Genomic DNA, 26,500 nt, shown 5'->3' on the forward strand with positions numbered 1-26,500 from the left:
CAGCCTTGGCCAGCGTCAGAAGGTACGGCAGTACCTGGGGAGCCGTAATCCGTAGAGGGTTAATCATCTGTGCGTGGCACCAGACAGAGAACCTCTTCCATTTGTGTCCATAGCCTTTAAGATTTGAGGACGCCCTGGCCTTTGCAAGAACCTCTCTGCAGTCGGCCGGTATGTCGTAGCCTCCAAACTCTAACGCTGCAGGAGCAAGGCCTGCAAGTTCAGCGACTTCGGGTCGTGATGGAGGATGGCGCCTCCTTCCCTGGAGAGAAGATCCGCGTCCACTGGCAGCTTGATTTACGGGACGCTGACAAGTCCAGAAGGTCCGGGAACCATGTGTGTCTCGGCCACGCAGGTGCGACGAGGATCATCCTGCACCGTGACCTCTTGAGCTGGTTGATGAGCCGGATCAGCAACGGCAATGGAGGGAACGCGTATAGAAACAGGCCCTCCCAGGGGCACGAGAAAGCATCGCCCATGCTCCTCGGCTGGGGAAACCTGCTGGCGAACCTCCGGCACTTGGAGTTCGTCGCCGTCGCGAACAGATCGATCTGGGGTGTGCCCCACCGTCAGAAGAGGCGGTCCACTAGATCCTGTCGTAGTTCCCACTCGTGGCACGAGCGCAGCTCTCTGCTGAGCGAGTCGGCGATGGCGTTTTTTATCCCTGCCAGATGAAACGGCACCAGAAACATCCCTTGGGAGACGGCCCAATGCCACAGATCCTGCGCCTCCTTGGACAGGGCTGGGGATCTGGTACCGCCCTGCTTCCTGATGTAGAACATGGTGGTGGTGTTGTCGGTGAAGATCCTCACCACCTTGCCCTTGAGGGACGGAAGAAAGGACCTGAGGGCCCAAAACACTGCACGGAGCTCCAGGACGTTGATATGGAGGGACTTCTCCGTCGGAAGGCAAAGACCTCTTGCGTGCAGATTTTCAGTGTGCGCTCCCCACCCTTCCAGGGAGGCATCCGTGGTCACTGTCTCCTGGTGGCCGGGGGTTTGGAAGTCCATGCCCGCCATTAGATGCGCGCGGGCGCCCCACCACCGGATCGCTCGTCGGAAACTCTCGTCGAGTGTGATCCTCTCCTCGAAGCTGCCCGTCGTCTGGATCCAGCGCGCGTCCAGGAACTCCTGCAACGGGCGCATCCGGAGCCTGCACAGGGGGATGAGGTAAATGCAAGAAGACATCATTCCGAGGAGGGACTTGATGGACCTCACCCTGGCCGCGTCCGCAACCAGCATCCGCTGCACCTTGCCCAAGATGGCCCTCGTCCTTTCCTCCGACGGAGAGGCCAGAAGCGACACGGTCAAGCTTCGCTCCCAGAAACAGTGCGTCTTATGCGGGCAACAGGTGGGACTTGGCGTAGTTTATGGAAAATCCCAGGTCGGTGAGTAGTTGGACGGTCCTTGCCGTGTGCTCCACGGCGAGCTCCTTCGTCTTTGCTCGGATGAGCCAGTCGTCCAGGTAGGGGTAGACATGGATCCCCTCTCGGCGCAGCTGCGCCGCCACCGGTGCGAGGCACTTGAACACCCTGGGTGCCGACCTCAATCTGAAGGGAAGGGCTCTAAACTGGTAGTGACGCCCTTGGACCACGAAGCTGAGAAACTTTCGGTGTCCCTTTAGGATGGGAATATGGAAGTAGGCATCCTCCAAATCCAGCGACGACAGAAAATCGCCCTCCTCCAGCTGACCCAGGACATGTTGGAGGGTGACTATCTGGAACTTCTGTGCCTTGATGATTTTGTTCAGTCGTCGTAGGTCCAGGATAGGACACCATCCCCCCCTCCCCCCCCCCCCCCGTCTTCTTCTTCACGAGGAAGTATCTTGAGTAAACTCCGGAGCCCCGAAGCCTCTTTGGGACGAGCTCGATGGCGCCCTTCTTGAGCATCGCCTTTACCTCCAAGAGAAGTTGAGGGACGTGATGTTCCCTCCTGGCCACAGGGGGGACACGCGGCACCTCTTTAGAAACTCGAGCGCGTGACCCTGAGCCAGGGCGTCCAGCACCCAACGGTCAGTGGAGATGGACTCCCACGTGCTGACGAAGCTCGCCAGCCGGCCTCCCACCGGGGTGCTTCGGTGGGGGCCCGACCCCACGGCCGGTTCAGTCCTGCTTCGACGAGGCTTTGCCGCCTTGTCCTCCTTGGCGACGACGGCGGGGTCCGTCTGACTTGCCTCGTTCCCTGTAAGCTTCCTGGGACGACAAACGGGCCGCTTGACGGTAGGTGGAAAATCCGCCGCTGGAACCTTTGGAGGCACCCTGTTTGCCTCCGCCACTCCGAAAGGGCGGCCGCCGTTGCTGGAGAACCCCAAGAGCCCGGGCCGTCTCCGGCTTGAAGGGAATCATCCACTGTTTTCCCAAACAGGTTGTTTCCGTCGAACGGCATGTCCAAGACTCTGGTCTGCACGTCCTGACGGAAGTCAGTAGCCTTGAGCCATCCACGCCACCTAAGGCACACGCCGTTGCCCAACTGGCGAAATCCAGTGTCAGCGATGTCCGTCGCAATCGCAATGGCGTGGTCCGACGCCACCTCTCCTTCCTGCAAGATCTCTAGGGCTTCCGCCCTCTTGTCGTCAGGTAGGAAGTCCAGCAGGGGGGCCAGTTTGTACCACAACTCCCTGTCGTAGCGGGCTACGATAGCCAAGGCGTTGGCCGCCTTAATCGTCGTCGCTGCCGACGAGATGAGACTGCGTCCCATCGTGTCTAATTTCTTTCCCTCGCCGTCCGGTGGGGAGGTTGACGTAGAGGCCGCGCCCCCCGCTTTCTTCTTGGCCGCCGCGGAGACGACCGGGTCCGGGGTCGGCTGTGCCCGAAGGCACAAGGGGGCCGCGTCCGGGGCCCGGTACTTCTTCTCATACCGATCCCTTCTAGCCGGCGTCGTGGATGGATTCTTGAGGAGGGCGAAGCCCTCATCCCAAATATCGTCTAGTAGAGGTACAGCGAGCACCGTCTTCCTCTTGGTCTCGCGCCGTTGATAAAGGAAACCTTCCTTCTTCTCTTCCGGGCAGAGCTGGAAAAGCTCGGATGACCTGGCGATCATGGAGTGAAACGATCCAATCTCGTCGGGCGGGGAAGCCCGGGTGGGAGATGACGACGGGAGATCCTCGTAAACCTCGTCGTCTGTACCCGTCACGGCGTGTCAGTCCCTGTATCATCCCCACGTGTCGTGGACGGGGAGGAGGGCCGAGCAGGGCGCGATGGCTGAAAAGGAGGTGGAGGATGAATCCTCCTTCTCTTAGGGGGAGGGCTCCCAGAAGGGCCTGGCTCTGGGTCCCCCGTCGGGAGCGGTTCCTCCGTTGGTGGTAACGGGAGTCTCGTCCTTATCGCCAAGCATAAGGGCTGTATAGCCAACAAAATGGCCGCCGAGTTGTTTTGCGGCACTGGTTGAGGGAGTTCCGACGGGCGATCAGGAGCCCCGTCGGCACCCTCGACGCCCTCGTCGTCTTCCACGTCTGGGTCTCTCCCGACAGGATGGCCTTCTTCCACGCCAGAGCCGTGGCCCAAGACTTCGATCAGCTCCTCCTCAGAGGTTGAGGCAGAGTCCACGACGACCTCCTGCCCCCCCTTTTTCTTCTCCGTCGGAGGTTTCACGGGGGTCCTGTCGATGGGCATGAAAGAGGACTCCCTCCGCGGTGGCAGGGAGATTCTGGGCCCCGGGGTCGCCACCACTGGTGTAGCCTCCACAGGCTGAGCCAGGGCCGCCGCGACTGTCTCGATAGAGGCCTTGGCCGGATGGATCAAGGCTTTCACCACCTTAGGTGCGCTCACCGCCGTCTCCTTGGGGGGAGGGTCACCACCTCGCTCCCCCTCCGATGGGGCCTTAGGGCACGACCGGGGTCTCTCCAGGAGTTTCGCCGGGTGCTCGGCCTTCCTCTTACCCGAGCCAGAGCATTGGCTCGTGGTTGATGGCGCCGGGGAGGATGCGCCCTGCCGAGCGCCCGTAGAGCCAGACCGTTCGGCGCTCCCGGTGCCAGCGGACTCGCGGTGCTTGGCCTTCTGTTGGAGCTCCGTCGCCGGAGCGCCTTCAAAGGTCTTAGAAGACCGCTCAGACTTCTTCTTCTCGCCTGACAGGCTCTTTCCTTCCAGCCAGTTGGCGAGACGTTGATGGCGGTCCTTCATGGTCCGCTCCGACATATTTCCGCAAAATGCAGTCCTTCTCCGCGTGCGTCTTGTCCTCATGCAGGCAGTAAAGGCAAAGGGAGTGTTCGTCCTCCTTAAAGACATTCTGAAGCTGGCATCCAGGGCAGACCCTGAACAGCTTTCCGGGCGTCGAGCTTCCCTTCTCCTGGGCCATGCTCGAGAAGGGCCTGAGAAACTTCTGGAATCCTCCAAAAGCGTGCTCGACGAAATCTTCACCCTTGAGGGGCATAGACGAATCCGACACGGGTCCCCGTTGATCGGATGAAGAAAAGGTGGAGCTTGAGGCTCTTTTGACCGAAAAAAGAGAAATTTTTCTGAGAAAAACACAAAAAAAAGCACTAACGCTCTAGAGCAATAGCACGAGGATCCCAACACTTGAACGTGCGGTAAAAATCTGAAGATGGCTGCCAGAGGCGGGGCTTAGGTAGAGGGCAGTCATTGGCTGTGGTCAGTATGACGCAGAGATCAGTGATTGGTTGCTACTACGAAAGACCGATCAGAAACTGATACTGATTTTTTCTATACCGAGGATTCCCAGCCTGACGACGGGGAATATTCATGAGCATGTGAATCCATGCCAGACCCCATGCTGGAGAAACATGTATTTCTGCTGCGGAAGCAAGGTCACATATTGATGTCAGATGGACTAACTGGAGAATATTTGTTGTATTGGCCGCTGAAGGAAAAGCCAGAAAGGGAATCTGAGCGATCTGCATGTACAGTGATAATGACTACTGGGAACAACAGTAAGGAGGAGAGCTGGGTTTTTCCGCTTCCAGCTGGAATATTCCACTATTTGCCACTCATGCTTGTTGTCTGCTCTTTGGGCCGAGGGCAGTCGGTAATCCATGAGGGGCTGGGATTAGCCCCATAAAGAGGAGAGGTATTTCTCTTGGGAAAACAGCTAGAATTCGGACCGCGGGTGATGCAGTCTCGCTGAGAGGGAGGCCCCAGACCCCGTTAGTATGAGTTATCTCTTTGCCTGCTCTGGGACTAAGCAGTGTCGTGGTGGCCAAGATGAAGGTGTCTTCTGCAACTTTGCTAACAGTAATACTTTCTTTTTCTAGGTTTCTGTATAAATGACCATATGTTTATCTTGGTGTATGTTATATGAGAATAAAGGGCCTATAACAAGTCGTTTATATTATTACTATAACTAGTGTTTATGTGTAACTCTTTACCTACCTGAGTCCACTAACTGATTTTGCAAGGGGCTGGGGGACGCAAGTTCGAAGTCTCCCCACGTAGCCAAAACAAAAGCAAAAATCATCCTTGCCCCAGTCATGAGGATCTGCCTGAAACCTGCCTCTAAACTGAACACCTTGTATGAATCCAAACTTGCAGCCCTGAAACGAAAGTGCAGAGCAGCGGAACCAAAGTGGCAAACCTCCGGTTCACCCTCCGACAAACTGGCCTGCCGTTTTCTCTGAAGGCAATACAGAATTTCCATCCATGCCACGAAAAGGACTCCCATTCGGGCACGAGTATCAGGTACATCCAATAACACGGCAGAACATTTCCAAATCTGCAGGGAGCTGGCCAACCCATCCACAGTCTTGTCTTCCCCTCTTCCTTCCCAGGCCCTCTGCAATGCACTGGCCACACTGCACAACCCTGGACATCCTGAACACCCTTGTTACTCACCCACCAAACCCATCCCACACCCCTTTGCCGCTCCCCCTCCTCCCTCTGCCTTCTCCTCCTACACCCCTGTCACACCTGAAGAAGATACCAGAGTTGTCCGCTCTATGAAGACTTCTTCCAAACCAGTTTCCCCCTGCTCGTCCAGAACCTGCAAGGACAACATTGGCTCTCTTACCCCTGCATTCGCTGATTTCTGCAACCACTCCTTTGCCACTGGCTCTTTCCCCTCCTCCCTCAAGCACTCCCTTGAAAACCCACTACTGAAAACTCCTTCAGCAGACCCTACCTGTCCATCCAACTACTGCCCTATTTCAATCACCCCCTTCGTGGGGAAACTGCTGGAGAAGCTGGCCTTGACCCAACTCAACTCACACTGAACTTGTCGGTGGTCTCCACGATCATCAATCTGGATTCTGAGCATCCAGAGGCACGGAAACCGCTCTTCTAAACACCCCTGAACTGCTCGCATCTCTGGACTCAACTCCCCAGCTGTCCTCATTCTACTTGATCTCTCATCTGCCTTTGACACAGTCAACCATTCCATCCTCATACAAAGGCTCCACAATACCCTTGGTATCTCAGAACGGGCACTGGAATGGCTAACCTCTTTCCTAACTGACCGCTCCTTCCCATGTCATCTTGGGCACATTCTCCTCTCCTACTTCCTTCTCCACCTGTGGTGACCCCAGGGATCTATCCTCTCTCCCTGGCGCTTTAACATCCGCCTCCTCCTCCTCCTCCAACTTCCAGTGTTATGCAGACGACAACTCTTTTTCAGAATTCCTACCGACTCACTTGCACCTTACTTCATCCCAGAGTGCCTGTCTGCCATCCAGGCTTGGTGCACTTCCAATGATCGCTGCCTCAATGGCAGCAAAACTGAGATCCTTCCGATTGGGACCCCTATCCCATCCTTCTTCCGTTCTCTGGCCTCCCATCTTGGGCTCTCCCACTGCTCCTTCTGAAGCCAGAAACCTTGGAGGAGTCTTTGACTCTTCTCTATCCTTCCTCCCTCCCTCACAGGCAGGACATTGCCAAGAAGTCCCACTTCCAACTCTTCCTTCTTGAAGGAATTCTCCCATTTCTAACTTTCCCCCAGAAGCTCAATGTTTCATGAACCCTGGTTCTCTCTAGGCTTAACTATTGCAACAGCCTCCTCAAAATACCTTCTTCCACTCTGTAACCCATTCAGCTAATCCAGAATAGAGCAGCAGGACTTATCCTTGGCCTTCAGCCAAGGGACTTTATCTTTCCTGCCGTAAAAAGCCCCCACTGGCTCCGGTTAATGCATGGATCAAATTAAAATCCCTCTCCATCATCCACAAGGCTGTCTGGGGCAGGGGACCACACTTTCTGCGACTATCTTACCAAATACTCTCCTTCTAGACCTCTACGCTCCTCTGGCACCAACTCTGTGGGTAAAGAGTTTTGCTAAACAGAGAGCAGGAGGGAGGATAGCTCAGCGGCAACATTCTCGCCTTGGAAGTAAGATGACACATAGCAACACTGGCGCAATCCCCGGGTCTGCGCTTAGAAACCTCCGGGTATTAAGCTTGTTATAAATAACCTATATTATCATATCAGGAGGCTGCTCGCTTTCCTCTGCTGGATCCCTCCTTTGGAACAGCCTCCCCTCCCTCTCTGTTTTAAGCAGGACCTTCTTAAGTTCTGAAAGCACCTCAAGGTTCTCCTCTTTTCCTTCCCCTTCCTTCCTTCCTCTGCTAATGTCACAGTTGCTGTGATTGGTGTCTTGGATCCTTATGCAACCTCAGGGCCTGTGACCATTCACACCCAATCTCCCAATCTCCCCAGCTTCTGTTTTCCTTCAGCACTTGCCTCGGCACACCCTCCGCACTGGAGAGTCAGCCTTTCCACCCAATGCGGCTCCTGACCGCATAGCACTTACCATACCTTGCATCTGAGGTTCACCCTCAAGCACAGACACCACAGCACCTACCCTACTGCCCTCTTCCTTGCTGCACTTGCACGTTCTGAATACTCACAAGGCATAGTAGGTTCGACCGTCCCTTCCCCCACTATTCTTTTATTTAATTGTACTGCTATACCCTGCTGCTCTGTGGGCACTTTGAAACAGAATTTATTTCCTTTATAAGTGCCTAACAAGCAAACAAATAAATACATACATTATGTGCTTGAATTTCTGAGTTTCCAGGGGATGATCACGTGTTTGATCACTTGTGGTAACCAACATAACTAACACTATGTTCCAATTGGCATACTCTGTCATAATATCTAATGGAGACACGCCCTCACCTAAACCTACTCAAAAGCTGCAGTGGAGTCAGAAAGTGTTCTAATGTTGAGAGAGCAATCCCCATTTAAAAAATTTAAGAAGGTACCCCCCCCTGTTGACATTTTATCTCACATAACAGGCACTTTAAGGCCCCAGATTTCCCAAACAAATGTGGGTATATGATGTGACACATGTTTGACTAACTGAAATATTGGAGTCCCCTGCAAATAACCTAATGGTCTGTTCATGAGAAAGTATGCAGATTCCACCAAGCAAGGAAAGGCTCTCAATGTAGAGGGGAAATCTCCTAAATTGTATAGATTTGTGATCTACAGATTACATAAATTAAAGACTTTACAGTGATATTGATACAGATCCATTGAATATTAACCATCAATTTCATGTTAAAGAATGGAACCATACATTCTGTTGTCAAAGTATGTAAACATCCAAAGTTCTTGCTTGTTCTAGCTTACATAATTATGCTTATTCTAGTTACCAGAGAATGGAGTCGGTGGTCCATTGAAGCTGCTGTTGTTTCAAACACTTGAAGAGAATTCACTAGCTCCTGAGCAGGACCATCTCCTTTCTCCAAAAGGGTATTTCCATCTGTCAAAACAGAAGTTCAGTTTCAGACTAAACAAGCAAATTGGTTTTAAAGTTAAAAATAGAATTACCAATAACATACCAAAACTTTGAATGCTGATATTATTTCTTAATGGTCCGACCATGGCTTCCCAAAGTTGTGGCAATTCTTTTGTGATCTCAAAACCAAAATGTCTTGCTATGATCGATAAAGTAAATTCAGCTCCCCTTCGCTGTACAATACTCAACTTCTGAGTCTTGAAAGAGAAATGGTACAGAAAACAACATTAAAACCTTACGCATCTTTAGATGTTAACACAATTTCTCTCAAGGTTATTCTGAAGTGGAACTCATGGGCTAGTGAAAAAGTTGCTAACAAGATGCTCTTCACTACATGCAGATACTGAACATACCTAGCCATCATTGGTGTTTGTTTTCAAATAGTCGGCACAGAATCAAGAACATTGTACATAAACATTGATATTTTAAAAATATTACTGCATATTGAGCAGTCTTTCCCAATACTCAGCCATCTTTGCATCCGTAAGTAGTCATTTAAAAGATCTTTTGGAAATAACAGATGCCAAAGGCTTTATTCGCAACTCCAGAACTAAGAGCACAGCTACCTTGCCATGTTTACAATGCAGAAAATTGTGATAATTTAAAGGAAACTGTTTTCCATCCCAAGGCGAACATTACATCGAAACACTTTGCAACTTACGAGACCACCAAAATCATATACTCTGTACCTTGCGGCATATAGTGTGTAGAACAATCCATCAGAAAGATCAAAATAAGGTACTCTGAAAATCATTCTAATGTTATAACTAAGAAGCTCAAATGTTTAGTGGCAACACACTTAAACGGTCATAAAATATTTCAGTTGCCTTTTGGCGATAACAGAAACCATAGCGTGCCACCCTAAATATTCAACATGTATTCGATGAATTAGATCAGGAGGCAGCTTTTTGAATTGACAGATGACATTCTGTCAATCCAAAGAGACATGAGGACTACCTTATTTTGCTTTTTCTGAAAATAGGTAGATTTCGTTTTTCTGGCAACGTTCCTCTGTTTTTGTTTTAACAGCTGATATTCTCGCATGTCGCACATCTCAGCGTGAACATCTTGACTCCAATTTAGAATTATGACTAAACAGAACAGTTAATCTAGCTAGGAAATTGTGATTCATAATGGTTGTTTAATAATGTAGATTGCACCAAATATCTACAAAAGGTATGAGTACATTTGCAAACTTTGTTCTTGTATTTTGCTAACGGCTGCGAGACAGGCATATCATCAAGAGAGACACAGATTTGTCAATTAAAGTTTGAAAAGCTTTATTAAACAAAATGTTGGGGTTGGTAGAACGAACTGGCCCTGTCCCTCAACTGATGTAACTAAGGCCGTCAAAGTCTGTAAGTCCCAAAGTAAAGTCTGTCTGTGTCTCAACCGATGCTTGCCCTCACAAACTAACAAAAGTGTGAAAAAGGGGGTCTCTGATCAAAGAAAAAATAGTGAAGCAAAAACAAGGTTGGTACTTCTGGGTCAGCAATGTCTTCCTTTAAAAGGTATGGTTCTCCTGGTCTCAGCAAGGGGTTGGCTCTTCGATCGCCCAGGTCCGCTTCGACTAGCTTTCCAGCTCTTGACCAAAATAGATCACCATAACAGTTGACCAAGTATCCCAGGTTTCCCTCACCTGGGATGCGATATGTCCAAAGTTCCCAAAACAGTTATTTTAAATTATATTTTTGGAACTCCCGAGGTTCCCTTCCCCAAGCGTAGGTCGCTTTCCAAGGAAAACAATCAAAGATGTTCAAAGGAATTGTCTTAGCCACAAGTTCAGGCTGACTCAGGGGCTCCCTTCCCCAAGTTTGTTTATTCAACTCAAATTCATACATCATACCGTTCCTGAAGGGCAGGGTCTTGTCAGAGACTTTCGAGAATGCATGGCATTTCTTTTCCTTCCTGCATGACCACTCTGACAGCTTGCCGCTGGTTATTCACCTCTCTTTTCCCTAATTTTACTCCAGTGTTTCCTGCACCCTTTCTCTTCCTTCGGGCCACTTGCCCGCTTTTACTTGTTCATGCACAACTGCACCTTTGTTCTCCTTTCTTCACTGGACCTGGCCACTCGCCCGTCCGGCTTTCCATATTATTTTCCCCCCTCGGTGCTCAGGCCGCTTACCCGCTTTACATCTTCACTTTGACTTTTCTCTTACTCTCATCTTCGTTGACTTGCCCCGCATTTCAATGTCATCTTTCACTCTTCCTTGAGTTTCCTCTTTCAGCACAACTCTCACACTACACTCCGCTTTCTTTAACCTGTCTTCGCTTGCCAGTGCCTTCCTCAAACGCTGCTTCGCCTGCTCTCACGCTTCCCTGAGTCTCTCTATTTTACACGACTCACCGAGTGGCGTTGCGATGCAGCAGATTCCTGAGACAGCGTGAGCCGAGGTCAGGGTCTCACCACCTGCCCCTCGGAGACCCTTGGGGACTGTTCTGGGCCCAAGGAAACGAGCATTGGTCCTGTAAGAGCCAGCAGGGATCGGGCTGCTGGAGTCCCATCCACGGTACGCACGGCTTCCCCAACTTAAAGTGGTTCGCTCCGCTCACCAAATTGATGCTGCAACACGCCGTTCTCCCTGAGGTCATTCCTACAACTCCCCACGCCACGGCTTCTCTGCTCTGGACCTCCTTTCCAACTCGTGCTAACCTTTGTGATGAACCACACCGTTTATACCTGCCTTGAAAGTTAATTGGAGTCATGTGTGGATGGTCAACCTAAATTGCCTGACTCTGCCTGTCTTTAAGGGACAAAATGGAGAATGTCCATAGGACTCCATTGCCCATTGATTCCTATGGGCAATCCTCATTGCTCCCACCATGTTCTTCTTCGTCCCAGTGATTGGGGAGAAGGAAAGGGGTTTCAAGTGTAAGTAACTCCTGACAAATGGGGGAGATGCAAAATGAAAATGTGGGAGTGAGGATTCTCTATGTAATGAAAAGTTGGACGTCTCCTTTGCTTTCTTGTTTTAGGGAGAGTCAGAGGGGTGGGTGTTAAGGAAATAAGGTGTCCATCTGAACCTATGTGTTGACTTATGCCCAGTGGTACAGATAAGGTGGTGCTGTTAGATTTTAAAGGTAAACTGTCTACTGAAAGACAAGATAGTGGGAGTGATTGTTTGATCGTAGTTTTTATGGTTGTCTGATTCCTTGGATTGATTACCAGAGTAAACCTTAAGGTGTCTCACCCGCTAGTCATCGGTATCTGTCATCCAGGTGGCCAGGACATGGCCGCCGCTCTATTGGATCCAGTTCGTGGGGGTGGACCAGTGCGGGAGGATCCCCTGGATGGGGGTCCTCGGGGAGTGGAAGTGGGACACCAACAGGTGAGACACAGTACCCGTTCCTTATAACACCTTTTCCCCATCTTACCCCGTAGAATATTTAGAAGTCCTACTCCCACCCTCTCCTCCTTTTCCAACACAAGCCCTTTCGTACACCATGAAAGGCAACAGACTAAAACCAGGACGTTTATCTGACATGTCCCAACACAAGAGTCAGGCAATTTGCAATAACCTCACACACCGGACGGTCCTTTCCCTTCCCCACAGGGATAAAAGGTGTAGCACAAGAGCACACTATGAGCAAGGCAGACCTCACGACGAGGCAGCTATTCCAAAACAAGGAGGGAAGAGCCCTTGTCCTTTTCGACCCAGACCCGCGAAGCCTCTGACAGGAATCATAAGGCCAGTAACAGCAGCTGGCGTGTGCTGTAGCAGATGTCAATAGTGCACAGAGCCGTCCTAGACTGATAATCAAGTCAGGGAGAGACGCTTGCTACTGTGGGACCGTCCTTTACTCCAGAGTAGAGAAATACCAAGCAGGTCATCACAGTCGGAGGGACAACAGATAGTAAACAGAACTGTGTTGAGCGAAGGTTGCAGATGGCAACATAATGTGAGTCAAAGAACAAAGCCTTTGTGTGTTGCGAACTGTTAAACAACCCAGGGAGAGAACAGCTGCAGAGTGGTCTGGCGCCACGTGGCCGCTCATTCGAAAGACTCTGGCCAGTACTCGTTTTTTAAAACTACAGATCCCAGGAGAGCCGACGCAAGAGTTCTAAGTGGTCATACAAGGATCGAGTAAAACCCCTTGTACAAAAGTCTTTGACCCGTAACCAAGAGGAAAGCTAAGGGAAGTAAAGTGAACTGTGTAACTGGAAAACGTGAACCCAACTGAGGGACGTCTGCAAAACAGGATGAAGCCCCATTCTGAAAAGACGTTGGGCACAATGTCTTCATGCAGACGCCATTCATATTCTTCGGGCAGAGGGAAATCTCTGCTGGGCACGTCTGTCAGAAGATTGAGTTCCCCTGGAACATGTTGGGACAACAAAACCATCTTGTGTTTGAGAGCCCATAGCCAAAGGTTTTGGGACAGCTTGGATAGTCCTGGAGAGAGTGCCCCTCTGTTTGTTCAGGTATTACATGGCTGTAGTGTGGTCTGTTAGAATCGGCACCGTCTTCCCTTGAAGTTGCATATGAAATGCCTTTAATGCCTTGAACACAGCAAGTTTATATGGTTGGACGCTACTTGAGGGGACCACATTCCATGCGCTGTCGGCTGAAGCAGTTGAAGGGGGGCCTCCCCCCACCCCATGAGAGATGCGTCCGTCGTGAGAGTCTCTTCCACTGCAGGGGTGGTGAAGGTTTGCCTTCAGAATGTTTTCCCTTGACCACCACTGCAGAAAGAACGAGAGCTGGCGAGACAACTACCAGATCTTCCCATTGTCCACTGGCGTGATACAACTGGCTGTTGAACCACTCTTGCATATGACGCATGCAAAGCCTTGCGTGGTGAACCTAGTATATGCATGTCGCCATCATCCCTAACAAACGCATGGCTTTCCGACTGGCTACATATTAGGGATCTGAAAGAAAAAGTTACTCTTACCTGGTAACGTTCTTTCGATGGAATGGTTCGACGACGTATTCCATATCTATGACAGTAATCACCACAGCTGTGCTGCTTCGAAACATTTTCGGCGTCTGCGTCCTGCGTCGACGGGCCGTCCCAGAGGACTTCCTCTGATGGCCGACGTCACCCAATGTGATAAGTAGGACGCACGACGCCCGTAGCCTCAGTTGTAGTTTTTTCCCCCAGAACGTGTGACACCAGTTTTCTGCCAGTCAGACACACAAGGCCTTGCGGAACGCAAGCTGCAAATCGCGTCAATCTGGAAAAGTGAATACCCTTCATTTGAATGATAGTCGTATCTTGATGGCCAAAGGCCAACCGTCTTATGCACAGAATTATAGAAATACAGACTGCTATGCTTGACGAACAAGCGGCCATTTTAAACGTAGCAAGAATAGCCATTTTGCTTGTTAACCATTGCTCATTGCCTTCTGTCTAAAACTGCTTTGCAGCTTGCAATTCTTGCGAATTCTGCTTACTCTGCTCAACTGTTAACATTGTTGTCTGAATATGAAAGGGCAAGGTCGCGGGACTGAGGAGTTCGTTGAAACTCCTCATGAGTAGCCCAGAAATTAATGCCCACGCTCCCTCTGTAGCCTTGAGGGAGAGAGCTGCAGGGCATTTAATAATTTCACAGCTGCCAGCCAGTCTCATACTGTGGTAGAATATGTTAGAATAAAGCAGCTAAAGGCTTGAAATATGCTCTTCTTATGGCCCCCCCTCACAAAACCCTTTAGAGCGTGTCGGCTCCCAGGACACGAATAGCACCTCAAAGATAGCAAAGCTTGGAATGTGGCTCTTCCCCCGTGTGCAGCTTGCTTCCAAGAACAGAAGCACCGTGTTTTGTTCAACAAATAGAAGATGCCGCCGCACTTTCTAAATTACACAATCGTTACTAGAATAGACATCGAAAGTGTCATAATTGTCATACTCGTCGGAAATGTCCATCCTCATCCCAAGTTCAAAGAAACTTAATAAAAGGAGGGTGTTAAACATGACATAGCTGATTGTATGATATGCATTTTGTATATATGTAACTGATGTACGTAATTCGCTCTCTTGCGTCCCTCGAGGTCTAGAGAATACACGTCGCGGGGCGTGAGATCACAGTTGGCCAATTGGGACTATTTTGCTTGCAATAAACCCTAGCATTAGGAATTTGAACCTCGTATCTAGCGCATCCTTTCGTGTATGGTTATTGCCTTGTTTCCATATTGCGAGGGACCCCTAAGGGCCCCTTTCACAAGGAGGTGGGTAAAGAATTTAGAACACAAATTTAGCATGCCCAATCAAATTGCGGACTGCCTTGCCAAAGGCCAGATCCTGCTCTCGGATGGAATTGAGGGAGTAGTGACGTACAAAAGTATGTACCGAAGCCCAGGTGGCTGCATCACAGATGTGACGAATAGGAATATCACTCTGCAGGGCAGTAGACGCAGCCACTCCCCTGGTAGAATGGGCCCGCAAGCCAGCCGGTGGGTCCTTACCCGCCAAGCGGTAACACTCAAGAGATAGCTAAAATAATCCAACGAGACAGTCTGTTTCGTCACAGCTTGTCCCAAACGCTTTCCAGCGTAAACAATGAAAAGTTGATCGTCCACTCTGACCCGGGACATGCACGAAATATAAAAGCTCAACGCTCTCCTAGGATCAAGCCTATGGAGCCTCTCCTCTTCCTTACCAGGATGTGGAGGAGGATAGAACGCGGGAAGAACCACCTTCTGGCTCAAATGAAATTCAAAAACCACCTTCGGAAGAAAAGAAGGACGAACTCCAAGGACACCTCTGTCCTTATGAAACACAGTAAAGGGTGGCTTAACTAAAAGTGCCTGTAACTCACTCACTCTGCGAGCGGAAGTAACCGCAACCAAAAACAGTTTTCAGAGTTAACAGTCTCAAAGGGCAAGAAGGCAAAGGCTCAAACGGAGCACCCATAAGAAACTTAACAAGATTCAAATCCCAACCTGGCACCAGAAAAGGTGACGGAGGAAACACATTAGTGAGCCCTTTCAAAAACTGAGAAATTAAAGAAATCTTAAAATAGGAACAATCTTCGGACGAGCGCTTAAATATGGACAGCGCCGCCAGGTAACCTTTAATGGTCCCCACTTGCAAGCCCCTGTGGGCCAAAGAAAGCAAAAAAGACAGAATCATGGGAATGTCAAATTCAAAAGGATCCACATTCTTAACTCTGCACCATTCGCAGAATTTACGCCAACGGTACAGAGACTTTGTTGCCGGCAGTCTGGCCGAGAGCAACACCTCCAACACGTCTTCAGGGAGGTTCCAATCCTTATACCTCAACCTTTCAGAAGCCAAGCGTGAAGGTTGAGGGATCAGACTTCTGGATGGAGAACCTGACCCACCTCCCGTGAGAGCAGATCGTCTCGGTAGGGAAGGCGACGTGGAGGGCAGATGGACACGTCAAGAAGGTCCGGGTACCACGTCCTCCGGGCCCACGCCGGAGCAACGAGGATCATTCGGGAACAGTACCTCCGTAACCTCTGCAGTACTTGCGGGATGACGGGGATTGGAGGAAACGCGTACAGCAGTGGGAATGACCACTCCACCACGAACGCGTCTCCTAGGGCTCCTTTTGGAGGAAATTCCCACAAGCAGAACCTTTCGTACTTCTGGTTGACACTGGAGGCTAAGAGATCCACTTGAGGGTCCCCCAAAGGGTGAAGATCTCCAGGAGAATCTCCTGAGCCAGCTCCCACTCGTGAGATCGTGCTCTGCCTCTCAGTGTCATCTACGGCCAGATGAACAGCCAAGATCGAAACTTCCTGCTGGATAGCCCAGAACTCGAGCTGCATCGCCTCCCTGCACAGAGGAAGTGACCCTGCCCCCCCCCTTTTTGTTGAGGTAGTGCATGGCCACCATGTTGTCCGTTAGAATCAGGACACTCTTTCCTCGCACAGTAGGCAGAAAAGCCTTCAGGGTTAGCCTGACGGCCCTCAAGTCCAACAGATTGATATGGAGTCTGGACTCCGACGGAGACCAACGACCGCTGACTGTCAACTCGTTGGCATGAGCTCCCCATCCCGTGAGGAATGCGTCCGTCACGATTGTCACCTCCGGCCAGGGTAGCCAAAATGGAGCCCCCTTCATCAGATTGCCTTCGACGGCCCACCACAGAAGGTCCTGGGCGACCGAGGGCGGCACCTGAACAGGGTCCGACATTCTGCCGGAGGACTGAGACCACTGGAGCATGAGTGCCCATTGCAAAGATCTCATTCGCAACCTGGCCTCTGGCACCAGAAGAATGCAGGATGCCATGAGGCCGAGCTACCTCAAGAACTCGAACGCTGGGAGCGTCTGGGCAACTTGAAACTTGTGCACCATCTGCTGAATGTGAAGAGCCCTCACCTGGGGAGGAAAAAACAGCCCCAGGGATGTGTCGAACACTGCTCTGATGTACTGGAGCCGCTGTGTTGTCATCAAATGGGACTTCTTTAAATTGAGGGAGAAGCCCAGCTTGTGAAGGGAGTGGCAGGTGACGGACCGATGATCCAGGACTTGCTCGGGAGAGCTCCCCCTGATCAACCAATCGTCCAGGTAGGGGTAGAGCTTGGTGAAAACCCTTGGGGCGGAGGTCAATCCAAACGGCAGGACCCGAAACTGAAAGTGCGAGTCACCAACCGCGAACCTCAGGTACTTCTTGTGCTTGGGATGGATCAGCACATGGAAGTAAGCGTCCATGAGGTCGAGAGACACCAACCAGTCCTGAAGTTGAAGGGCCTGGAGGACTTGAGAGAGAGTAACCATCTTGAACTTGTCCTTCCTGAGGAGTTTGTTCAAACTGTGCAAGACCATGATGGGTCTCAATCCCCCGTCTTTTTTAGAAATCAAAAAATAAGGGGAATACCATCCCTTGTTCGTCGCCTCTACAGGCACCAGTTCTATGGCGCCTTTCTCCAGCAGGGCTTGAATTTCCTGCACAAGGAGCGGATCCGGACTCTTCAAAGAGGTCCCCAGGTGGATTGTCGCGAGGCCTCTGTCGAATGGGAAGACCGTAGTCGTGGGTTATGATCTCCAGAACCCACACATCTGAAGTAATGGCACGCCACTCTACAAGATGCTGCGCCAGCCTTCCCCCAACCGGCGAACTATGGGACCTGGCCTCATGACTGAGTGGTAGTGGCTGCAGCGTTGCCTGAGGGCAAAGAGGCAACTGCCCGAGCGGCCTTGGCACCTCAAGTACCCTGTTTTCCTCCTGTGGCACTCTTACGGTGGCCTCTTTGACTGACAGCTCCTCTCGCTTTACTGAAGGACGAGCAATAGCGAAAGGAACCACCCCTCCATTGTTGTCCCCTAGGACGAAAAGGTGGAGGTTGTCGAACTGCAGCACCCAACGACTTCACTGCAGCTTTGGAGGTCTGCAGCCTCTCAAGGCTCTCGTCAGCCTTGCTGCCAAAAAGATGTTCACCGTCAAAGGGCATGTTGAGGAGCCGGGACTGCACATCAGGAGCGAACCCCGACTTCCGCAACCACGCAAACCTGCGTATTACGGTGCTCGCCGCCATGGACCAGCTGACGCCATCTGCCATGTCGAAACCCGACTGAACGTCCTCAAACATGGCATCCTTGCCATCCTGAACCATAGCAAGGAAATCATCCCGTTCGTCCCCTTTGGGAATATGTTCAGCCGCTAATGCAACACAGTTCCACAGAGTGTGTGTGAAACGAGACAAGGCACATACGGAGTTGGCCGCCTGAAGCGCCATACCCCCTGAAGAAAAACACTTTCTTCGCCCAGCCATCAAAACGTTTGTCGTCCCTATTCAGAGGGATGGTAGGATACGACTCCTGCTTTGCCGGGGCCGTAGCCGCCTGCACCATCAAACTCTCCGGAGTGGGGTGCCTGGACAAGTAGCAGGGGTCGCTACTGGCTGGACGGTATTTTCGCGACAAAGACTTGCCCGCTGCCGGGAGACTCTCCGGAGCAGTCCAAGCCGCCGCCACCCTTCTCTGCAGAGCCATATGAAACGGCAGTACCGGGTCAGTGGGGGGGAGGGAGGGGGGGACCAAGATCAAGGATGTCCCTGAAATCATCCTGAACAAACTCCCCTGGGGGAGCCAACCATCCCAAGTACTCGGTGACCCGAGAAATAAGGCGCCGGTACGAAGAATCGGCATGAGTGCCAGGCTCCGGCCTACAAAACTCCACCTCCGGAGAGGTGTCCAGTCCACTGGCATCATGAACTGACTGCCTCAGGTCATCAAATTGGCTATGGCCCGAGAGAAGCTCATCAGGCACCATAACCGGAACCAAGCCCTCCATCAATGCCCTCATCACCCGATGAAATGTACTCCAGGCGGTGAGAGGAAGACACCTGGGGACCCAAAGCTATGCCTGAAATTAGCCAGAGCCTTTCTAGGGGCTACCCCCGAGCCACGGGGCCGCTCCGACACCACCGCCTCGAAAGGCATCGAGGGCGCCGAACGAGTCGGCGTCCAGCGAATCGGCGTCGTCAGCCGCAGCGTCGACACAGGCCTCGAAGCCAGGGATCCGAGCGTGTCCTTCGATGACCTAGGTGCTGACAGCGTCAAAGACCCCTCGTAAGCAGAGCCTCGAGAGAGGTCGTCGATGACCTCGACGCAACAGGCGTCAACGTCTTCCTCAAAGACGGCAGAGGATCACGCGGTCTCGAGCGCGTCGAGGACCGGAACCTGGAACAGGCATGGGGAGAACGGTTACCCTTGTCCGAGCGGGACCTCTCCCGCGAACTGTGCCGACCACCCGAGCCCGAAGGCGTGCGAGCAGTGTCTATCGACCGATCACGACCGACCCCACTCGGAGGCGCGGATGGACTGGTGCCCTGCGATTCAAGAATCGCTAACATCTTCTTTCCGAAGGAAGCCCATTCTTCCGGTGTCGCTTGCATGGTGGGATAAGCGACCCGCCGACGGGCGGAGTCCTCGGAAGAGGACGGGGAAGGTGACCGATGCCGGCGCTTCCGGGAATGCCTCGAAGAGGCAGAGGAGTGGCGAGACCGACTCCTGGAAGGAGACCCACTGGACCTCCGACCATTATGCGGAGAGTCGCCTCCCGAATCATCCGTCGAAAGCCCCGCAGGCCTCGACTTCCTGGGCTTATACACCCTACCTGCTGACAACTTCTTCTTGTGCTCTCCCAAGGCCTTGGCCGTGAGTGACTGGCAGTCGACAGTCGTCCGTGTCGTCCGTGTCGTGGGCCTCCCCGAGGCACCAGAGGCAGGCGTCGTGCGATTCCGTTACCGACATCTTGGACCCAAAGTCCCTGCATTTCTTGAAGCCCGGACGCGGGGTTGAAGACGAGGCAGAAATCGTCACAAACAGGTTTCCACAAAAACCGAACAGGTTCAAAGAACCGAGAAGAATACACCAACTCCAAGGAGCTTCACTGAGATTCACGAAGCAAACACGTTCGCGGAAAAAACGGAACTGAGGCTACGGGCGCTGTGCGTCCTACTTATCACATCGGGGGACATCGGCCGTCGGAGGAGGTCCTCAGGGACGGTGCATCGACGTCATCGATGCAGGAGCCGAACATTTTCCAAACCAGCACAGCTGTGGTGATTACCGTCATAGATCTGGAATACGTCGGAGGACCCAATCCCCTCGAAAAGCATGTTCTGAACCCTCTCGTTGGAGGGGAAGACGAGGCCGTCTTTCATCCGGATTAGAGCCCCCAGAAATTGTTTTACTTGGCTGGGGACTAAACTGGATTTTTTCTCGTTGATGGAGAATCCCAGACTGAACAGAAGGTCTGCGGTCCTTTGGGTGTTCAAAAAACATAGTTTTACAAAGGTAGGGGCGCCCGCTACCTTTGTAAAACTATTTTTTAAGGAACCTGGGATTGGTAACCCTAGGTCTCCTGGGGGCAACCAGACGTGGTCTCCCTCTCACTGTGCTTAGAGAGGCATCAGCTTCACCTCACTGATGATCCCCAACAAGGGTGAAACACGTGTATGGGGTTGCTGGTGGTACTCTCGTTCAGATTGGAATTGCCATTGTATTTCGGTGCTGGACTGCCCCTGGGCAGGACAAAGACTGATATGCAAATGGATATTTCCCATCTGTGAAAGGCACAGTGAGTAAAAGCAGTGGCTGCGAACTCTCAAGTGGTTAATAACCACTGAACAGGTTATCATGTCTGTTCTTGCGAGAGAGGGGCGCCCGCTACCTTTGTAAAACTGTTCAAAAAACATGCATCGTACGAGTCCCTTGTTATGAGCCAGTCGTCGAGGTAAGGGTAAACCGGGACGGATAGCCTGCGCAGGTGTGCTGCTGCTATTGCCAGTACCTTGGTAAACACCCTTGGCGCAGAGGCGATGCCGAAAGGGAGCACTTTGAATTGGTAATGCCTGTCCTCTACCATGAACCTTAGATATTTCCTGTGCGCTGGCAACATTGAAATATGAAAGTATGCATCTTTCATGTCCAATGTTGCCATGTAGTCCCTCTGTTTCAACAGTGGGATTACCTCATGTAGCGTTACCATGCAAAACCTTTGAGATTTTATGATCTTGTTCGCGGTTATAAGTCAAGGTATCGATTTAAAAGGATCGAATGACAAAAGGGTTGAATGAAAAGGACCGAAAACAAAAAGGATTGACTTTTTTTTATTTTACATTTTTTTGTGGTGTCCCCCTCAAACCCCTGTTTTTGTGGTAAAAACCACTTTTTACCTATACGAAAACCCCCCAAAAAATATATAATAAAAAAAAATTCGATCCTTTTGTTTTCGGTCCTATTACGTCAATCCTTTTGCATTCGATCCTTTTGCATTCGATCCTTTAACTGGACACCCTTGTTCGCTGGGCGCAGGTCTAGAACAGGGCACATAGTGAGGTCCTTTTTGGAGTACACAGAATAAATACCCTCGTTTACCTGAAGAATAGGGACGGCTTCTATGGCGTCCTTTACCAACAGCACTTCCACCTCTTGATCTCCAGATGGTCTGGTGAGAGGCGCCGTGAGCGTGGTGGTCTGAATTGTGGAGGTCAGGCGAATTCCACGCAGTACCTGTGGGCGACCGTCTTTATGACCCACTGGCCTGAAGTTATCCCCTCCCATGCCGTGAGGAAAGATGGTAAGCGCCCCCCGACCGGGGTCACATGGGAGGGGACCTGGATCTGATGGTCATTTCCGACCAGAGGCTGAGGATCCTCTAGGATTGGGGCATCTACCTCTGGCTTTGCCGCATCGCTGACTGCTTGGTGGCTAGTATGCGGGGCTTCCTGAAGTTTGTCCAGCATTAAAGTTTACTGTGCCATAGTTGTTCCGACTTGCACAGGACTGCCCTCGAAAGGACCAGCGAGCATTACCTCCTCTCTGGGGGAAGGTCTTCGAGTAATTTGTTGCAGGGACTTAAGAGTCTCATGCTCTTTTTTGGCTGTTTCTAGGGCCTCATCGACCGACTTTGCGAAGAGGTTAGTTTCTTCAATGGGTTTATTGATGAGGAGCATGTGTTTCAGGCTTAAACCGTGAGGTACGAAGCCAAGCGTGCCTTTTAAGTAGGGTTTCCTGTGCCAGAGACCTGCCTGCTGTTTCAGACATTTCCAGAGTGTTCTCCATCATATTCTGGTTCACTTGCCTGCCTTCGGCCACAATAGTAAGAAGCTTGGACCCGATGGGCTGTGGGACCTCCTGGAGACCTTTTTGTACTAGGTTCCATTGAGCGTCAGTATAACCTGCCAGCAGCGTAGTGTTATTCGCTATGCGAGTGGTATATGCAACAGCCGAGGTAACGCGCTTACCCAAGGCATATAACCTCTTGGATTCTCTGTCTGGAGGCGCCTTCCCTGTAGCAAGGGGTACTCCTGCCCGCTTCCGGGTGGTAGTCACTACCATGGAATCAGGGGTGGCATGCCCTTTAATGTATTGAGGGTCTGAAGGAGCTGGCCGAAATAACTTTGCAACTCTTGGGTTCACTGCCCGGGTTTGAGCTGGTGACATCAGGGAGGGGGCCAATCTTCGCTTAACGGAATTAAGGAGGGGAATGGCCTGGGTAGAGGGCGGCTTCTCCTTAAGAATATCGTCTACAAAGTCCTGCTCAGGCACCGCCTCTTGAGTAGCGATTTGAAAGTGGTCTGCTGCCTTCCTTAACATGGTATTGAAGGCCATTTGGTCGTCTACAGGTGAGGCCTAGCGAGCCAGGGTGGACGGAGGAGAATCCAGGCACAGAACATCAGTATCCTGATCCTGTTGGGGGAGCGTCCAAGGGTCCGGCCCCACTTGGTGTGTTTCTTCCCAATTGTCTATGGCATCCGCCTGGTCCTCATTGTAGCCTTGCAGGAAGGAATCTTCATCTTCACTGTAAATGTCCTGATAAGTATCCATTTGAATGTCTTCATAATGGACAGGGACTGAGGGCTGATCCTCTTGTAATTGTGAAGCAGATTTAGGATTAGGCTCTCCACAAGATATTTTCGGGGAAGGATGTTCAGAAAAATAGTGATTTTTTTTAAGACGATCCATGCACCCTTCACATTTCTCCCTTATCCACTTAGAGGTCCTAGAAGGGCCTACGGGTGGAAAAACGTTGTCTTCTGAGCACCATGGCGTACCTGAAGTAATTCTAGCGATACATCAAAATGACTTAAGGGGAAATAACCGGCAAGTCGGTTTAGGGTAAACACTGTCTTATGTAAGAGCTCCGCTATAGGGCGACCAGTTATCTGGGCGGAAAAAAACAATATGAGGGATCTCAGCACGTGAGAGATTTTGGGAACATTACACGTCACGATAGGGATGTGTTAGACAGGCCTATGCCGACGTCACCTTTCGATCCCCGAAAAACAAGATGCAATGCTCCGCGGTTACCACTGGATGTCGGAACATATGCACAGCATGTGACTCTAAGCAGATTAACAAGCATCAGAAATATATTTTTACAGTTCACCGTTCATCTTTTGTCTCCCCAACATCATAGCTTTATAATATGTCCACATTTGGGCACCATTTCTCAAAATTCAAGTAAGCCGTGGTACTCATTCTCTATATTTATTTTGCCAGCATAAAGATCACATGAAGCTGAAATCAATATTTTAAATCAAGTGCTTGCAAACACTCCTTCCTAAATGGCGAGTTTTGCGATTGTATACTATTATGTTATGTTATTGGGCATTTGAATAGCACCTTTCACCATTGGTATGATCTCAACATGCTGTGGGTTGAACGCCCCCGGGGACCGTAGTCCAGGTCAGTGGAGAAGGGAATAGTTTCTTACCTGTAACTCCATTTCTCCAGCATTGGTATCTTTCATGGATTCACATGCTTTGAATATTCCCCGTCGTCAGGCTGGGAATCCCCGGTACATTATATAGACCCTTTCCCGTAGGAAAACTTTTTCGACGCTTATGTGTCCTATCCACCTCGTTTTGTATCATGCGTGCCCGTACCGTCAGGACGTCATGATATAAATACAGGCCCCGCCCCCGCGCTCCCTCAGATTTCGGCCCCCAAAGTAGTGGGGAAACCGGTTTGCATGTTCAGGGGAGGCAGGTGGGCGCATGTGAATCCATGAAAGATACCAATGCTGGAGAAATGGAGTTACAGGTAAGAAACTATTCCCTTCTCCAGCATTGGATCTTTCATGGATTCACATGCTTTGAATAGATTACATAGCAGTACCACCCCCAAGAGGAGGCGTGCATGCAAACCCATATACTTTTTTCACAAAGGCCGTTCCCTATGATCATGTATACATCAGTAATAGTTAACATAGGAAAACGAACCACATACAGTCATAAATTCCACAGGATGCAACCCCGCAGCCGGGGCTTACCTTATTGGAATAGGTGTCGAAGCACTGCCTGTCCCATCCGGGTGTCTTCGGCATGTTGCTGCAACAGGCAGTAATGGCGGGTAAAGGTGTTTGTAGCCGCCCAGGAAGCCGCCATGCAGATGTCCCCTAGAGGGACTCCGGCCCACAGTGCCGTCGACGATGCCGCTGCTCTAGTTGAATGAGCTCTTGGCCGTCGTAGAAGAGGCTTCCCTGCCCTGGAATGGCAGTACGAAATGGTAGATGACACCCATCTTGATAGTCCTTGCTTTGAAATGGCTTTTCCTCTAGCACCCAACCCATAGGCCACAAACAGCTGTCTCGTTTCTCTGAACGGTTGCGTACGATGAAGATAAAACTTGAGAGCCCTTTTTACATCCAATGTGTGTAGCATGCGCTCCGCTCCCGAGCATGGCTCTGGAAAAAACGTAGGCAACACGATAGAAGAGTGTTTATGAAACACCGAAGGAGCTTTTGGTATGAACTGTGGGTTAGTGGCTAGGACTACCTTGGTCTTGAAAAATCGTAAGTATGGTGGGTCCACCATTAGAGCCTGAACTTCTGAAATACGTCGGGCTGAAGTGATGGCCACCAGGAAGGCCAATTTCCACGACAGAAACTTTAGAGACGATGATGACATTGGCTCAAACGGAGGTTTCATAAGAGACGTTAAGACCAGATTGAGGCTCCACTCCGGTGGAAATTTCTTCTCTGGAGGGAAAATCCGAAAGAGGCCTTTAAGGAAGTGCTTAATCAGGCGGTCGCTGAACAATGGTGCCGAGTGCCGTCGACGAGTAAACCTGGAAATGGCTGCTAGGTGTACTTTTATTGACGACACCGACAGGCCCTTTTGAGCTAATAACAGCAAGTATGGAAGGAGCTGTTCCGGCCTAATCGATTGCGGGGCCAAACCTGGTTGATCCTCACACCATTGACAGAACCTTTTCCATTTGTACGCGTATGAGGCGTTTGTGGAAGGCGCTCTTGCAGGATACGTCGACAGTCCTCCGGAATCGTTAGCCGACCAAATTCGGCGAAGTCAGGAGCCAGGCCGTCAACTTGAGGCTGTCCGGGTCGTGATGCCAAACGACACCCTCCTGTCGAGACAGAAGGTCGGGGGTCTTCTGGAATCTCATCGGTTCCGCCGCCGCTAAGTGTAGTAGGTCTGAAAACCACACCTGTCTGGCCCAGTATGGGGCCACCAGAATTACCCGACATGGGTACCTGAGGATCCATTGCAACGTCCTCCGGACAAGGGGAAAAGGAGGGAATGCGTACAGGAATTTGTTCGTCCATGGGAATGAGAACGCATCCCCCAGTGAGCCCTGCTGAGGCCATCTGCTTGCGTACCGATGGCATTTCTTGTTGTTCTTCGTTGCAAACAGGTCTATGGAAGGGTGTCCCCATTCCTTGAATACTTGTTGAAGTTGTTGGTCGTTCAGCACCCATTCGTGAACTTCGTTCATTTCTCTGCTGAGGGCATCGGCTTCCACGTTTTTCACTCCTGGTAGGTGAAACGCTAAGATTTGCATGTTGTGTTGCAGGGCCCAATGCCAGATTTTCTGTGCCTCCGTCGATAGGGACCTGGAACGTGTCCCTCCTTGTTTCCTCAAGTAGAACATCGTAGTGGTGTTGTCCGTCATGACACGCACCACCGAGTCCCTCAGTTGCGGAAGAAAAGACTTCAGAGCCCATCGCACTGCTCTCAGTTCTAGCAGGTTGATATGCAGGGAGGACTCCTGCAAAGACCACTGGCCTTGTACCTGTAACATATCCAGATGAGCTCCCCATCCGCTCAGCGATGCATCCGTCACCACCGTCTTTTGGAACTCTGGTTCCATTAGAGGCATCCCTTTCGTTAGATGAGTAGACACTTTCCACCAGCCGAGTGCTTGAACTAGTTGTTCGTCGACGACCAGTCTGTCGGACCAGCGACCTCTGCTCTGCGCCCAACGGTCCGCTAGAAATTCCTGGCAAGGCCTCATAAACAGACGGCAGTTGGTTATTAACGGAATGCAGGACGACATGGTCCCTAGCAGGGACATGTACTTGCGCACAGAGACCTTGGTACCGCCTCTCCATTCCGACGCCTTGTTTTGAAGTTTCTGAATTCTTTCGCTGGATGGTT

At 51.1% G+C, this 26,500-nt stretch overlaps 1 protein-coding gene across 2 annotated transcripts in view; it reads right to left on the reverse strand.

Annotated features, from left to right (window-relative positions):
• The window catches only part of BTAF1 (B-TFIID TATA-box binding protein associated factor 1), a 2,675,064-nt gene that overhangs the window by 981,001 nt on the left and 1,667,563 nt on the right, over window positions 1–26,500 (reverse strand). For both annotated transcript variants that reach the window (XM_069611378.1, XM_069611379.1), the window contains 2 exons: window positions 8,722–8,875; window positions 8,533–8,642 (listed from right to left, as the gene is read on the reverse strand). In XM_069611378.1, coding sequence (XP_069467479.1) covers window positions 8,533–8,642; window positions 8,722–8,875 — 264 coding nt within the window. The remainder of the gene's footprint in view (window positions 1–8,532; window positions 8,643–8,721; window positions 8,876–26,500) is intronic.

Source organism: Ambystoma mexicanum, chromosome 8 (genome assembly GCF_040938575.1).
Source record: "Ambystoma mexicanum isolate Mex_15411 chromosome 8, UKY_AmexF1_1, whole genome shotgun sequence".
In the NCBI taxonomy this organism is placed as follows: Eukaryota; Metazoa; Chordata; class Amphibia; order Caudata; family Ambystomatidae; genus Ambystoma; species Ambystoma mexicanum.